The sequence below is a fragment of the Ochotona curzoniae genome, unplaced genomic scaffold, assembly GCF_017591425.1.
Source record: "Ochotona curzoniae isolate NIBS_2020 unplaced genomic scaffold, NIBS_Ocur_1.0 contig_3498, whole genome shotgun sequence".
Taxonomy (NCBI): domain Eukaryota; kingdom Metazoa; phylum Chordata; class Mammalia; order Lagomorpha; family Ochotonidae; genus Ochotona; species Ochotona curzoniae.
The window spans coordinates 46,471,922-46,486,481 of NW_024465885.1; the positions used below are offsets into that span (position 1 = coordinate 46,471,922).

The 14,560-nt window shown below is 52.3% G+C and overlaps 1 protein-coding gene across 2 annotated transcripts in view; it reads left to right on the forward strand.

The window, feature by feature from the left end:
• Nucleotides 1–9,600: 9,600 nt before the first annotated feature.
• The window catches only part of MORC3 (MORC family CW-type zinc finger 3), a 52,478-nt gene continuing 47,518 nt past the window's right edge, over nucleotides 9,601–14,560 (forward strand). Inside the window, exon 1 of one of the 2 annotated variants that reach the window (XM_040980799.1) lies at nucleotides 9,601–9,679. In XM_040980799.1, the coding sequence (XP_040836733.1) occupies nucleotides 9,641–9,679 (39 nt within the window). In that variant the 5' untranslated portion in view covers nucleotides 9,601–9,640. The remainder of the gene's footprint in view (nucleotides 9,680–14,560) is intronic. The other variant, XM_040980798.1, reaches the window with a different exon arrangement.

A 14,560-nucleotide genomic window follows, 5' to 3' on the forward strand; every position in this document is an offset into this window, starting at 1 on the left:
AAGTTCCAGGGATGAAGATGGGAATATCTTGGGGGGCACCATTCAACTCATTAAATGGAATCTGTGGGAGGCCGTTGGTTTACACTGTTTTATTTTACTTTTGCTCTTTTTATTGAAAAGACAGATGTACAAAGAGACGCAAAAAAGAGAGTGCTGCATTGATCTGAAGCCAGGAGCCAAGACCTTCCTGGCTTCCAGGGTTTCCCATGTGAGTGCAGGGGCCCGAACACTTGGGCCATCCTCCAGTACTTTCCCAGGCACATTAGCAGGATGCAGCCGGGACTCTAACCAGTACTCATCTGGGACACCAGCGCATCAGCTGGAGCCTTAGCTTGTGAGCCACAACACAAAACATTCTTAAACTAGCAATCTCCTCACTCCTGGTAGGATTATGCAACAGAGCGAAAGCAACTTTTTCCATATGCTTTTCCTCCACACCCCCAACCCTTCCCACACCCCCACCTTTTCTGCCTCTTTTTAAATAGTTGCATCTGTTGCTACTCAAACTTAATTCCAGGCTGCTCTCTACTCCAAAACCAACTCACACTCATGCAAGGCCACAGGCTTGTCCAAAAAATTGACCTTCTTGGGGCAAGGCAGACTTCTTTGGTCCAAAACCCGCTCTTTCCAAAGCTTGCAATCTAGTAGGAGGACTTGTTCTCAGAGGGCTTGTAAAAGGAGCAGGAGGGGCGAGGGGGAAGAAGGCCAGGGCTGGCTGCAGTTTGACCTGCAGCCAAGTCATCAGGAGCTGCTTGCAGTTAATCTTGTGGGATGGGGCGGTGAGCAGCTGGGTCAGGTCCCTGTTGGGCTGGAAAAGGGGCGGTCCCTTTAAGAGTGGACAAGATGCTTGCTGCTGCCCAGAAACTGCCTTTTAGCGGATGACAGTGCCAGCTGTGAGCCTCTAGCTGACTCATAAAGGGAGCAGTAAGAACCGATGGTCCTACCTTGGGAGTTTCTAGTTTTACCATGAGAACAAGAAAGACAAAGCCCCCCCACACACCAGCCTCCTGGTGGGATTTTATTTTATTTTATTTTTGATAATGTTTGCATAGTTGATTAGGGTAGGAAAGGTTGAGGGTTAGTGGAAAGTGGGCAAGACCATTGTTTCCACATTTTCTTTTTCTACTTCCTGTATCCGGGGGAAGGGGGCAGAGAGAAGGGGAGAAGCCACACCCAGCCTCCTAACTGCCTCACAACCCTGGGCTGGGGAACTGCCACCCAACGTCAGCCCACGGTTTCCAGCATGGAGCATGCTGCAAGAGTTCTGCTCAAATAGTTTCAATAGTTCTGAAATGCTGTTGATCATGGACCTTCCAGGTCCATTGGCTGATGTAGTCCACCTCAGAGTCTCCATTAGCCCAGATCTTTGCTGCCGGCACTTGTCGGGGGTAGTTGATCAATTTGTTCTGCCCTCCTTCCTCTCTTATGGTACCAGATGTCCTCTGCAGGCCCCAGTGAACCGCCATGTCCCAGTGCACATCTGGGCACGCCATCTGCTGCAATGTCTTCAGCAACTGAGGAGGACCAGCTCTGACACACACACTCCACGGCAAGACCACAGATCCTGCAATTCTCCCCATGGTTGGAGTTCTGCGTCCAGTGGTTTAGTTGGGGGGAATCCCTGAAGAAACCTCGTTTGAAGTGATCCCAGACCTGACTCTTGTGTGTGCTTGGCAGTATGGGGTCTGGTTCCGACTGCCACCATCATCCTACGCACACCCTGGTAGTTGCAATTGCTGGAACAGTTCTGTCTCTAGCCCCGTCCCCTATGCAAACCGATGGGTGCTACAGCCCAGCCTGATCCTGCCCACCATACACTTAGCCCTCGTGTACCAGTGGGAGCTGCAGCCTAGACAAACAACCTCCAGTAACCCCCTAGGCCTGCCCCTTGCTGTGGTTCCTGTGCTTGCCAATATGTATGGCAGACTGGTCCAGTCAGTCCCACATCCCGTTCAGGTCTCATATGCATCAATGGGCATCGAAGCCTAGCTCAATGCAACAAACCCACAGTCCAGCCCACACTCACACAGACAGATGCCACCGCATGCCGGGCCCGCCTCCTGCCCTGGTTCTCATGTTCACCAGCGAGAGTTGCAGTCCATGAGAGGTAACCACAGTTTCCCTACTGGGCCCACTCTCAGCCCCAGACCCTGCACTCTCCAGGAGATTCTATGGTAACTTTAAAGGACTTGCCTCCAGTCCCAGCACTTGCCAGCTGATGATGCTACAGCAAAGCACAACCAACCTGCACCCACTCTGGTTCATGCAGGCACCAGTGGGTATAGTCAGTTAGCCCAACCTGGTTTTCCCCCTAACCTAGTTCACATGCAGGCCAACAGGCATTATAGCCCTGTCCAGCCTGGTCTGCCCTCGATCCCAGTTTTTAAGCTAGTCAGTGGGAGCAGTGGCCCAACAAGGAAGCCCCCCACAAACCCCTTACCAGGCTTGCACCTCTGCCCCGGGGCTCATGTGTGCTAGTGGGTACTGTGGCCCAGTCTGGCATGGCCTGCCTCACCTCACCATCCACCAGCAGGTGCTGCAGCCTGGCTCACCTCAAGTTCCAGCTTGTGCTGGTAGGTCTTTGAGCCTAGCCTAGCCCAGTCAGCACCTAGTCCCAGCCCTAAGATGAACTGGCTGGTGTTGTGGTGCGCCCCAGCCTGTCCTGCACCCTGTGCTGGTTCTCAGATCTGCCTATGGATGCTATGGATTGGCCCAGCCAGACCTGCCCCCAGACCAAATCCATACATATGTCAGCGGGTACTCTAATCTGGCATAGTTTTGGATGCTTCCCACAGGGCTTGCATCCTGACAGAGGAGTTCCCTAAACTGCTCCATCAGGTCTCCTCCCAGTGCCAGATCTCATGTATGCCAGTGGTTCTTTGGCCCAGTCAGACTTAGTCTATCTCCTGTCCTGGCAGGAACAGTGGCCTTGCCCAATTGGCCCACACCCATTCCAGTTCTGTTGGGTGCTACAGCCTAGCCACACCTGATCTGCGCCTAGACACAGCTCTTATGTGGTTCAGTGGGGCCAGAGACCTAGCCCAGCTCATCCTACATCCACCCTGGCTCTCACAAGCACCAGTGGATGCTGGAGTCCAGCCCAGGCTGGCTCACACCAGACCCAGTTCATACCCATGCTGAAGGACACTGCAGTCATGTCCAGCCCAGACCGCCATATCCGTTCTGACTCTCGTGCTCACCGACAGGAACCACAACCCAGCCAAGGCATCCCTTTAGCTCCCCAACCAGTCCTGTTTCTAGCCACAGATCTTGCATGTGTCCACGATTGCTTTGACCCAACTTGGCATAATCCATCACCCATCTTGGCCTTTGCTATTAGATGCCACAGACTGACCTGTTGCAGCTCTCCCCGAGTCCTAACTCTCATTGGCAGGGGCTGTAACCTGGCTGCTCAGTCTGCTCTTATTCCTGGTTCGTGCAAACTGGTAGGTATGACAGCCTGACCTGGCATGATCCACACCCCATTCCTGGCTCCTGCACATGCCAAGGCACTAAGGTTGGCCTGGCCGTGCCTGGTCCATCCCTCTCCAAAACCAACCTACACACTTGCCAATGGGTGGAGCTACCCTGCCCAGTCTGAGCAACAGCCAGGCCTAAATCACATGCTCACCAACAGGAGCTACACTACAGCCCAACAGGGGTGATCCCCAAGTTCCCCCAACAGACCTATTTTCAGACCCAGATTCCATATGCCCCCTCCTTCCAGACCTTTGTATGAGCTGGTGGAAGTTGCAGTCTGCCCCACCCCACATGCCATTCCTGGGTGTACCTGTGGGTGTGGCAGCCTGGGCCTACCTGGCCTGTCCCCAACCCTAGTATCTATGAGCGTTGAGGGTTCCATGGTCATGCCTAGCTCAACCCATCACTACCCCCAGCTCTTAAGCTAACCATTGGAAATTGAAATTCCACAGGGGTGGGTCTACATATACCCCACAGAATCTAACCCCAGATGTTTTTCTTTTGCACCCTGGTTAGTGTCATGACCCAGCCTAACATTACCTGTCTCTTGTCCCATCACTTACTGGCAGGTACTGTGATCTATCTCTGCCCTAGTTTTAGTGTGGGCTGGTGTGTGGTAGTCAGCAGTGTTCCATGTTAACTAGCCCAGCTTAGGTTTCCCATGTGAGCTGGTGCATCAGTCTGACCCAGAAAGGTCCTCTGGCCTTTCCCCTCCCAATTGCCTGGTCTCAGCCTCCTCACTTACCAGCAAGTACAGTGATCTTGTCACTGTGTGTGCCTTAGAAGTCATTCCACACCTGCAACACACTCCCTCAGTGGTTTTTCCTCCCCCACGTCCCACTGCCCCTTTCCCTAATCAATCCACAGTCCTTGTGCCCAGGAACACATGGGTTCCCCAGCCCAACCTTCAGAAACTCAATGGGTGGTGTGGTGGCCTAGAACACTGTCTGCCCACCAGGGGCCCAAGCTCCTGGCACGTGTGCTGACCTGAGACCTTACCCTTCTACATATCCAAGATCCAGACCCATTCAAAGCTCCTCAGGCCCAGTCCACCAGCACACCAGGCCAGCATGCTAACCTGGGACTCTGGCTCTTCCCTCCCCTCCCCCCACACTGCCCAGGACTAAGCACGTGTGGAAATCCCCAGGCTCACTCCACCTGCCTGGATGTGATCCCCCAGGTCCCCACACACCCCTGCCAGTGCTATTCCCCACTCCCCTGCAAGCCTGCACCCCCAGGTCCCCCACGAGCCAACTGCCCCCAGCTGCGTGACTGCAGGCATGGTGGTGGTGCTGCCCTTGGCTACATCAGTACAGGAATCTACCCTATTTTCTTGCTCTGGAATCCTTTTTTTCCAAGGACTCCTATTATATGTATGTTGTATATCTTTTTTTTTTCTATATTTGTCATTTTCTCATATGTGTTTTTTTTTGCTCTCCTTTTCACTTTCCATATTTCTTAAATTTGTATCAGTCATATTTATTGGCTCCAGGGTTCCTTCTAGTTTAGTTTTTGTTGCTGGCATGATTTTTTTTCCCCAACATTTTCTTGAGTTCTATTGCTTAATCTTTTTAGTGTGCCCTATTTAGTCCTCCCCCTCCCTGACCCCGCCAAAGATTGATTTGAAAGGCAGAGTTACAGGAGAGTATGGGAGAGGCTGGGAGACCTAAGCTAGGATCCAGGTGGTTCTTCAGGGTCTCCCACACGGGTGCAGAGGCCTAAGCACTTGGCCCATTTTCTGCTGCTTTCCCAGGCACATCAGTAAGGAGTAGCCAGTGCCCACATGAGCAGTTAGAATTGTAGGCTGCAACTTAACTTACTATGCCACAGTGCTGATTCCCTCCATTTCATCTTTATCACCAATCACTCTTTTTTGGATTGTTGTGAATAATATTGATCCTTAACCTTTTCAGTGACTCATTTTCACATGAAATTAAACTCCTTGTATCTTGCCTGACCTTAAGATAATGAACTCCTTTATCCCTGGTCTCCATCAAATTCTGGTTACTTAATTTGGTTCCCTTCCCAGTAAGTTCCCTTGAGTTTTGTTTTGTTTCTTGAGTATTGATTGAGTAACTGGAAATGGAGAGAGATGGAAAAATAGAGAGAGAGATGCTCTACCTGTTGGTTCCTCCCATTTTGCTGCAATAATTCAGGCTGAGACAGACCTAGCAAAGCTAGGTGCCCAAAGCTCCATCTTGGTCTCCCACATAAGTAGCAGGGGCCCAAGTGCTTAGACCATCCTCCTCTGTGACCATCCCAGTCACAGTAGTAAGGAGCTGGGTTAGAAGCAGAACAGTTTAGGGGCAGGAGGGCAGTGCGATGGCTCAGCCAGGTTATCCTCCATCTCCAAGCAACTAGATCCCTTATGGACACCGGCTCATGTGCTGGCTGCTCCACTTCCCATCCAGCTTCCTGTTTATGACATGGAAAGGCAGAAAAGGATAGTCCAAAGCCTTGGAACCCTGCACCTACATGAGAGACTCAGGTGAAGCGTCTGGCTCTTGGTTTCAGATTGGCTTAATTCTGGCCATTGCGGCCAATAGGGGAGTGAACCAAATGGGTGGAAGATCTTTCTGTCTCTCCTCTCTGTAAATATGCCTTTCCAATAAAAATAAGTCTTAAAAAAGAAAAAAGAACAGCTGGGATTTGAATCACGTTTCCTCCAGATGGCATGCTGGTGTTGCAGGCAGTAGCTTCACCTGAGTCTCTCATGCAGGTGCAGGGTCTTAAGGTGTTGCCAGCCGCATCCGAATGCACTGGCCACATGCCGTACCCAAAATGGCGCCGGCCGGAGAAGCCACACCTTGGTGCCTGGTGGAGAGTCACGTAGCTTTCGCGGTACTGCGCAGGTGCCTAGCGCATGCGCAGTGAGCTGCGGCGGGGCCGGCACGTGAACACTGGGGACTGACGAATCCGGTTGCCCAGGACCCTGCGTGATCATGACGCCGACCTATCATCGGCGGAGGCGGGGCCAGTCAGCACATAAGAGCAGACAGCCTGCCGGGGTCGGAGCCCCTTTCCTCTTCCTCATCTTGGTGTGCATAATAAAGATTACCGCAGAAGGCTTCACTCGCGTCTGCCTCTTATTGCTGGACGATAGGACACGTGGGCGCGACATTAAGGCTGAACCCAGGAGTTGTTCACTGCAGAGGCACTGAGGCACTTGATGTGCTGTTGAAAAGCCCAGTGGGCCAGACTGTTTAAGCCCCTTCACTCAGCTACAGCATGCTTGTTTTCATGTGCTGTGGAAGGGTGCCATGACAGCCATTATTCTTCAGTGGACATTCCTGAGTGTCCTCACATCCATCAGTCACACTTGCTCCTTCCTCTTCCATAGATGTGGGAACCAGGTCTGGCTGTTCCCAGGGCCTCATTCTACCCGCTCTTGGCTCGGGCTGGTAGGACGGTTTGTTTAGAGATCCTGGCACTTGGCTTCTGTTAGTCTAATTGCTCCCTGATTTCTGCTACCTGATGGATGCATCCAGATTCTTGTCGCCATGCAAAAAAAAAAAAAAAAAAAAAAATTGGAGTTGGCATGGTGGCTCAAAAGGTTAATCCTCTGTCTTGTAGTGCTAGCATTTCGTATGGGTGTGGGTGGTGTCCCAGCTGCTCCACTTCCCATCCGGATCCTTGTTTACGGCCTGAAAGAGCAGTGGAGGATGGCCTAAGTACTGGGGCCCCTGCATCTGCATGGGAGATGTGGAAGAAGCTCCTGGATCCTGGTTCCTGACTAGGCTGCAACACCCACTGCTACAAGTAAGTGCCAGGTGTGCGGGCACACCAGGCCCGGCTGCAGCTCCTGCTGGTGCACACAAGAACTGGGGCCAGGGCCCTGTAAGAGGCCAGTGGTGAGCCTTGCAGGTGTAAAACCCTAACCAGCTGTAATCCTGTGGAAAACTCCAAGAACTCAGGGCAAAGGTCCTGAAGCAGCTGGAATGGAAAAGCACGGGCACAGGAACTCCCTAATCCTCCAGCTGTGCTCACAGATCATAGGTGCTTCTTCTGGCATCCACTGTTTATTAGTGGCCTATTAGAAGAACACGTTGTCCACTGATTGACCCTCCTTGCATGCAAACCACATCCTGTTTCAGACCCTACTTCCTTATGTCTACAGGACCCTCAGTCTTCTGCAGGTGAGACACTTTGGCTATTGACCATCAGTAGTCTGTTAGTCTCTCTGTGTGTGATTATCAACTCTGTTCACCAAGTTCCTCAGCACTGTACAGTGAACAGGCCGGATGTGGGCACAGTTCTCACTGGGCCATGGGGGTTGTTCTGACCAGGCTTCAGCACCTGATGGTACACACGTCAGGTCTGGTGAGCAGGCCTGGAAGGGATCCTTAGCACCCCCCAGTACAACTAGCGGTTGGGTCAGGCCACAGCACCTGCTGACGCAGGTGGAGGCCATGTTTGGGTTGTGGGCCTGGCCTGGAGTTCTTGGGGTCACCCTGGCCAGGCCACAGCATTCTCCAGTGTACATGAGAGCTGGATCTGGGGATCCACTATGCATGGTCTCTTAGAAATTGGCTTGATGGGTCCACCCCACTCAATTCCCCACCTCAGGGAACACTTCATGGACATTTGAGCACACGTTTTAGGACTGGGCCACCCACCTGCTGACTCTGTATAAGGAGAGACAACATACTGGGATGCACATGAAAGACAGGATGCTGGTCTCTCTGATTCAAAGAGGACCTTGAGTGCCTCACCAAAAGATGGAAAGAAGAGCAGGCTGAACAATGCCACAGGACAATCTGCACCCAGTATCTAAGGCTATGGGTATACGGAAAGATGGACAGCTGGCAAGTATGGGAAACGGTGTCTCATACCAGGTGCAGCGAAGCCAATACCATCTCAGAATGTTCTAGATCACACCAGTAACACCCCCAGGACATTCTTCCCATCAGAGTCCTTGGGATGAAATCAGGGGACCTTTTCTGCTCCCAGGTGCTGAGGTGATCTGGCAGCAAGGAGTGTCAGAACACCTATGGCTCCCTCAGGGTCACAGGAGGGAGGGTGGGGGCTTCTGCTCCACTTCCCATCCAACTCCCTGCATGTGGCTTCGGAAAGCAGTGAAGGACAGCCCAAAGCCTTGGGACCCTGCACCTGTGTGGGAGACCCAGAAGAAGCTCCTGGCTTTGGATAGACGAAGCTCCAGCCATTGTGGCCACTTGGGGAGTGAACCAGCGGACAGAAGATCTTTCCTTCTGTCTCTCCCTCTGTAACTCTGACTTTCCAATAAGAATAAATGTCTTTATAAAAAAAATAATAAGTTTAAAGAAACCTTTTCTGATACAAGAGTCCTAAATCATAAACAATATTGGGCACGATTAGCATAGTAAGTCTGAAGCAATGGAGGCAAATTTTATGTATTTACTTATAGATTTGTGTATTTATACACAGATTTTATGACAGTTCTTTTTTAAAAAGTTATTTACTTTTATTGGAAAGGCAGATTTACAGAGAGGAGGAAAATCAGAAAAAGATCTGTTTGCTGGTTTATTCTCCAAATGACCTCAAGCCCTGGAGCAGAGCCGATCTGAAGCCAGGAGCTTCTTCCGGATGTCCCCCGTGAGTGGCCAGGTCCCCTTGCTCCTGGGCCTGCTGCTGCTTTCCTGGTGGCTTTGGCAGGGAGCTGGACAGGAAGTGGGGTAAGCTGGGGTATGCGACGCCAGCACCCAAAGCACAGGATTAGCGTTACATCATGACGCCCGCCTCTATGTTAACTTGAATTTTCGCAAAGCAAACTTGTGGTTCCTGCCATCTCATCATGACAAGGCATTTTCGAGAACCTTCTAGTCATTTTGTCCAGCAAATGCCCTAACTTGTATCTATTCCTTGGACAATTAGGATGACTTCTGATCATTCTCGGGGCCCACCCAAACGGCACCCGATGGGCCACACAGGGCTTCCTGGGAGCCTCAAGTTCACCTCCGCGTCGTCGGGGGTTCGAGCCCCGACGCCCCGAGCGCATGCGCCCTTGACCCGCCGAGCCGGACCCACAGCGCTCTACACAGTCCGGGTCGGACTTTGACGGGAAGGCGGAAGTGCGGGGGCGGGGCCCCGCCGGCCCGCCCCGGAAGTGGGCGTGTCCACGGCGACCCCGCAGTTGCCCCGCTGCAGCGGAGGCCGGTCCCGGCTTTGTAGCTGGCTCAAGATGGCGGCGCAGCCACCCAGCGGGATCCGCCTCAGCGCGGTGAGCAGCCGCAAGGGGTGGAGCGGGCCGTGTCCCAGGAGGGCGGGCGGGCGGGCCGGCGGAGCGGAGGGAGGGCGGCAGGCGGTGGGCCGTGCGCGGCGGCCGGAGCCGGCCAGGGGGGACGGGGACCGCCATCTCGCTCCCGTCGGCGGGGCGGCTCGGGCCGGGGCGGGCTGCGTCCCGTCGTCTCCGGCTTAGGTTTCTGTTTTGCTCTGGCGGCTTCGGGGCGGGCCCGAGCCCCGGCCCCTCCTCCCCGTCGCCCGCCTCACAGCTGTCGTCCGAGGGCAGCGCCTCGGCGGGCCAGCCCTCGCGTCCACCCCTCAGGGCCCCCGGCCCGTCTCTGCCCGACGGGGACCGGGACGGGGACAAGGCGGGAACGGCCCTGTGCGGGCTGCCCGGGGACCTTGGCCTCCCGCCGGCGGCGGCTCGGGGCCCGGGCTGCTGCCCACGGGCTGCCCCGAGTCGAGTCCGGACTAGTCTGACCGGCCGCGGTATCCCCTGCAGCCGAAGGCGTCAGGCCCGGGTCCCCCGGCCGCCTTCCCTCTCGTCCCCTCCGCTGGCGTCTGGAGTCTGGGAAATCCGCGAGGCGTTTCGCGCGTCCTAAGCCTCCTGGAACGGTCACCCGAAGTGACTTGGAGTCCCAGGTCCTCCGACTGGTGGGCGTGGCCTCGCCACCTGATTGTCCGGAGAAAGTTTCCTGCGCTCTTTTGCGCACGGTTGATGGTTGTGGGTCTGCAGAGCTGTACCTCGGCGCCGCGGTCTTGGCGGCTGTGGGATGGTGGAAATCAGAGTTCACGGCCGCGCTGGTGGTACACGCACCTCTGGAGGGGGCCATTGTTCTGTGACTTCATTCATTCCGCCAGGTCCTTAGCAACGAGCGCTGGACTTGGCCGGTGTGCTGTGGATCAAGGGAGACCTGGTGTTACCCGCACGTTGTACTGTTGTTGGGTTGAGCACGTTTCACCTTTGTTTTCCCAATTTAGTGTATGGGTTTCTGTTTTGTTTGTGCTTGAAAGGCAAAGCGGCAGCAGCAGCAGCAGCAGCAGGAGAGAGAGATGGCAGGGTTGCGCCAGGCTGACCACAATCCAGAGACTCAATCCAGAGCTCTCACGTGGGAGGCACAAGTCCAGGAAATTGAGCCCTCACCTGTTGGCTCCCAGCTGCAGCAGCAGGAGCCTGGATCTGAGAGGAGTGACCTGTGTGGGATTTGGGTGTGGCGAGCCCTGGCTTCACCTCTGCCACTGTGTCTGGCCTCTCCCCTTATACGTTTTATTTTTCTGAATTGCCTGTTCATATTCTTGGCTCATTTTTCTCTTTCCTTTTCCTTGGGCGCGGGATCTGCTGCCTTATGAGTTCTTCACATGAACTGGATAGAGTCTAGGGTTTGCCTGCTCTCATACAGTTTTTACCACTTTGAATATGGCGGGTCAGTTTTCCTTACCGTTGCCTGTAAATATTATTCGTTCATTGTCCACTCCTCCCGCTGTGAATCAGCGCAATGCTAATTCTTTCCAGTTAGCCACGAGTGTTAGAAAGCCTGGCCTCCTTTCCTGTAAAATCTCTTTGTTTAAGGCCTAGCTCCTTCCTGCTGCCATCTTGGATCAAACTCTGGTCCAGAAAGCTGTAATGGAGGAGACGACTGACTTGGCTTCCTCATCTCGGTGCTCTCTCCTCTCCCCGGCCCTGTTAAAAGCTGTTCTAGATTGAGGCGAAGGGAATGTGTGGTCAGGTGCCCCCTTTGATGCTGGCATCCCGTTTGTGCCCAGTTCATGCCCTGGGTGTTGTCTTGCGATCCATGTCTCTAGCTTGGGAAGGCAGTGGAGGATGACTGGATTATCCGAGTCCCTGAACCCGCAGTGGGAGACGGCATGAGGCTCCAGCCCACGCCAGCCCTGGCTGTTAGGGCCATTGGGGAGCAAACCAGAGGTTGGAGCGTGTCTCTGTCACTCTGCCTTTCAAATAAATAAGCAAATCTTTCAATAAAAAGGTGAGGTGACAAAGAATAGAGATGGGAGTCAAAAAACAGTTTTGGGGGGCCATTATTGTTGGGCGCCTCTCTGGGCGCAGCAGCTTAATGTGCTAGATCCTTTGTAAGCCATGTGGGCCATTTGGAGCCTCACTGACAGAACTCTGCCATCTGTGGCGTCTGGACAGTTCCCCACCAGCCTCTTTGCGTTAGGCTAGGAGTTGGCACAGTACAGCTCGCGGGCCACAATCCAGCCCAGCACCTGTTTTTGTATGGTCTGTGAGCTAAAAGTGATTTATTTGTACGTTCATAAATGGCTGGGAAGAAGTCAAATATTTCACGACATGAGATTTACATGAATACAAATTGTAGCCTTCATAAAGTTTTATTGGAACATAGCTATGCACGAATAACAGCTGAAATGCTTGCATTACGAGAGGGCTCAAAATTACTGACCTCATGCGTTTGTCAAAAGCCACAGAACTCGAGGCACAACAGGTGCCCGTCATGTATTAAGACATGAACATGTGATTTGGAATGTTGGAAACCCCAGGTGGAGGCAGAGGGACGGCAGCTTTACAGAATGTGCGCGTTTGCCGGCGTTCCTCAGTAAATGCTGCTACGGCCTATTTGCCCTCTTTACCTCTGTGATTCCAGATTTCGGCGCGTGCTTGTCCGTCCTGCGCCTCTGTCTCTGCTTGGCTCAGTGACCCTGTGCTTTGTTACAGCTCTCTATGCACAGCTGAGCGACCCTATGCAGACTGATTTTGTTCTCTTGCTTATGCAGTGTTTTGTTTTCCTTGAAGTTGATCATTGATTTATTTAGATTTTGTTTAGTTTTCTCAGAGCTGATCACTCGTTCATCCAAACTGACAGACAGCTGGGAAATCTTTTCCAGATGTTTTTGGATACACACGGTGTTTTGGTAGTGGAGGGAGCCACTGGGTTGGATGTGATTAGGGGCTTCCCTTCCATCTTTCTGTGGAAATTTCCTTGTTAGTGGAAGTGGCTGAGGGCTCTTGACTTGCAGACATGAGGGTAGTGGTTGACAGGTAGCAGAGTGTAGTGAGAGGGGTGCAGGCTGCAGAGTGGACTGCTGCAGAGACCAGAACACACCAGCCAGGGCTGGAACACACCAGCCAGGGCCGGAACACACCAGCCAGGGCCGGCACGCAGGGATCTGAGAAACTGGTTTCGTGGGTGTGAAGCAGATGACATTCCTCCCAAGGTATTATGCTCCAATGCTGTTGGCCTGAAACCTGCTTGGTGCCGGACAGAGAGGACTCTGCTTGGGGGTAGCTGGGACCACCTGGAACCATCAGGTTCCTGCAGTCCAGGCAGGATTCTGTGGGGATGAGACACCGGGCTGCCACCCAAGCTGCCACGCTCCTTTCTACACTTGCTTTGTGCGCCTTAGGCCCCTTGCACTGCCTCCCTGCCTCCTATCCCATCGCACGTTCTGTGTGTTTTGGATTAATTCCTTGGTCAGCACCTTACCTCGGTGATGTGGACAGTAGGGCTCTGTGTCCCTTCCCAGAGGTCAAAGCCTGACTGGCTGACAGCTCCGTGCGACGGTACACAGTCACGCGGGAATCATGAACCTACCCAGCTCAGAGGATTGTTCTAAACATCAGAGGAGCAAAGGCCTGCGGAGGTGGGCGGTGGCATTTGCTGTGTTTATTCCCGTCAGTGGTGGAGCGCTTCACGCTTCCCCACAGCAGGTGTGGCTTCCTGAGGAAAGCGTACGGGAGGTGAAAATATTTCATGCTGTTTCTTTCTTGAAAATAGGTTTTACTTCTCCTGTTTGTTCTTTTTGCACTCCCTTACTCAGTTTTATTTGTGTAGTTCTTTAATATTTTATTTTTATTGCAAACTCAGATATACAGAGAGGAGGAGAGACAGAGAGGAAGATCTTTGTCCAATGATTCAATGCTAAAGTGACTGCAAAGGCTGATGCTATGCCGATCCGAAGCCAGGAGCCAGGAGCCTCTTCCAGGTCTCCCACACGGGTGCAGGGTCCCAAGGCTTTGGGCCATCCTCCACTGCTTTTCCAGGCCATAAACAGGGAGCTGGATGGGAAGCGGGGCTGCTGGGATTAGAACTGATGCCTATATGGGATCGTGGCGCGTTCAAGGTGAGGACTTTATTTTAATCCAGTTTACTAATCTGTGACGTTTGATTGAGCTTAAGCTATTTACATTCAGGGTTAATATGTATGGGTGATAATTTGGTCCTGTCATTTTAGGAATGGGTTGTTCATTGATTTAGTCTTCTATTGTCATTTTACTGGGATGTTCTTCCCATTTGCCTTTGGTTTTGGTTTTGGTAGGTGCTATTCCTCTTCTCTGTCAAGAGAACATCTTGAATGGGCCCGGCGGCGTGGCCTAGCGGCTAAAGTCCTCGCCTTCTGTTGCTTTCCTAAACTCATTAGCAGGAAGCTGGCTCGAAAGTAGAACAGCCAGAACAGGAAGTAGTGCTTGGAGGCAGAGGTTTAACGCCAACACTGGCTCCTCTTGTCATTTGACTTCTAGATTAGAAGTTATTTCTGTAAGAGTTTAAGATATGCTTTATTGCAAGGTTGTGGAGACTTTTTTTTTTTTACAAATATCCTTAAATGTTTCTGTTCTTGTTTCCTGTTTTCCTTTTCCTTCCTTCCTTAGATTTCCTCCATTTATTCTTATATTATTATTTTTATGCACTTATTCTGTCTTTTCAAAATCTCCTTGGACAAAATGTATCATGGATATATTTATCATAGTATTTTTTGAAATTCTGTTCACTATATTGTCTCTGGTTTCTTTTCCTGTGTGCTTTTTTTTTTTTTTAAAGATTTATTTTTATTACAAAGTCAGATTTTCAGAGAGGAGGAGGAGAGACAGAGAGGAAGATCTTCCGCCCAATGATTCACTCCCCAA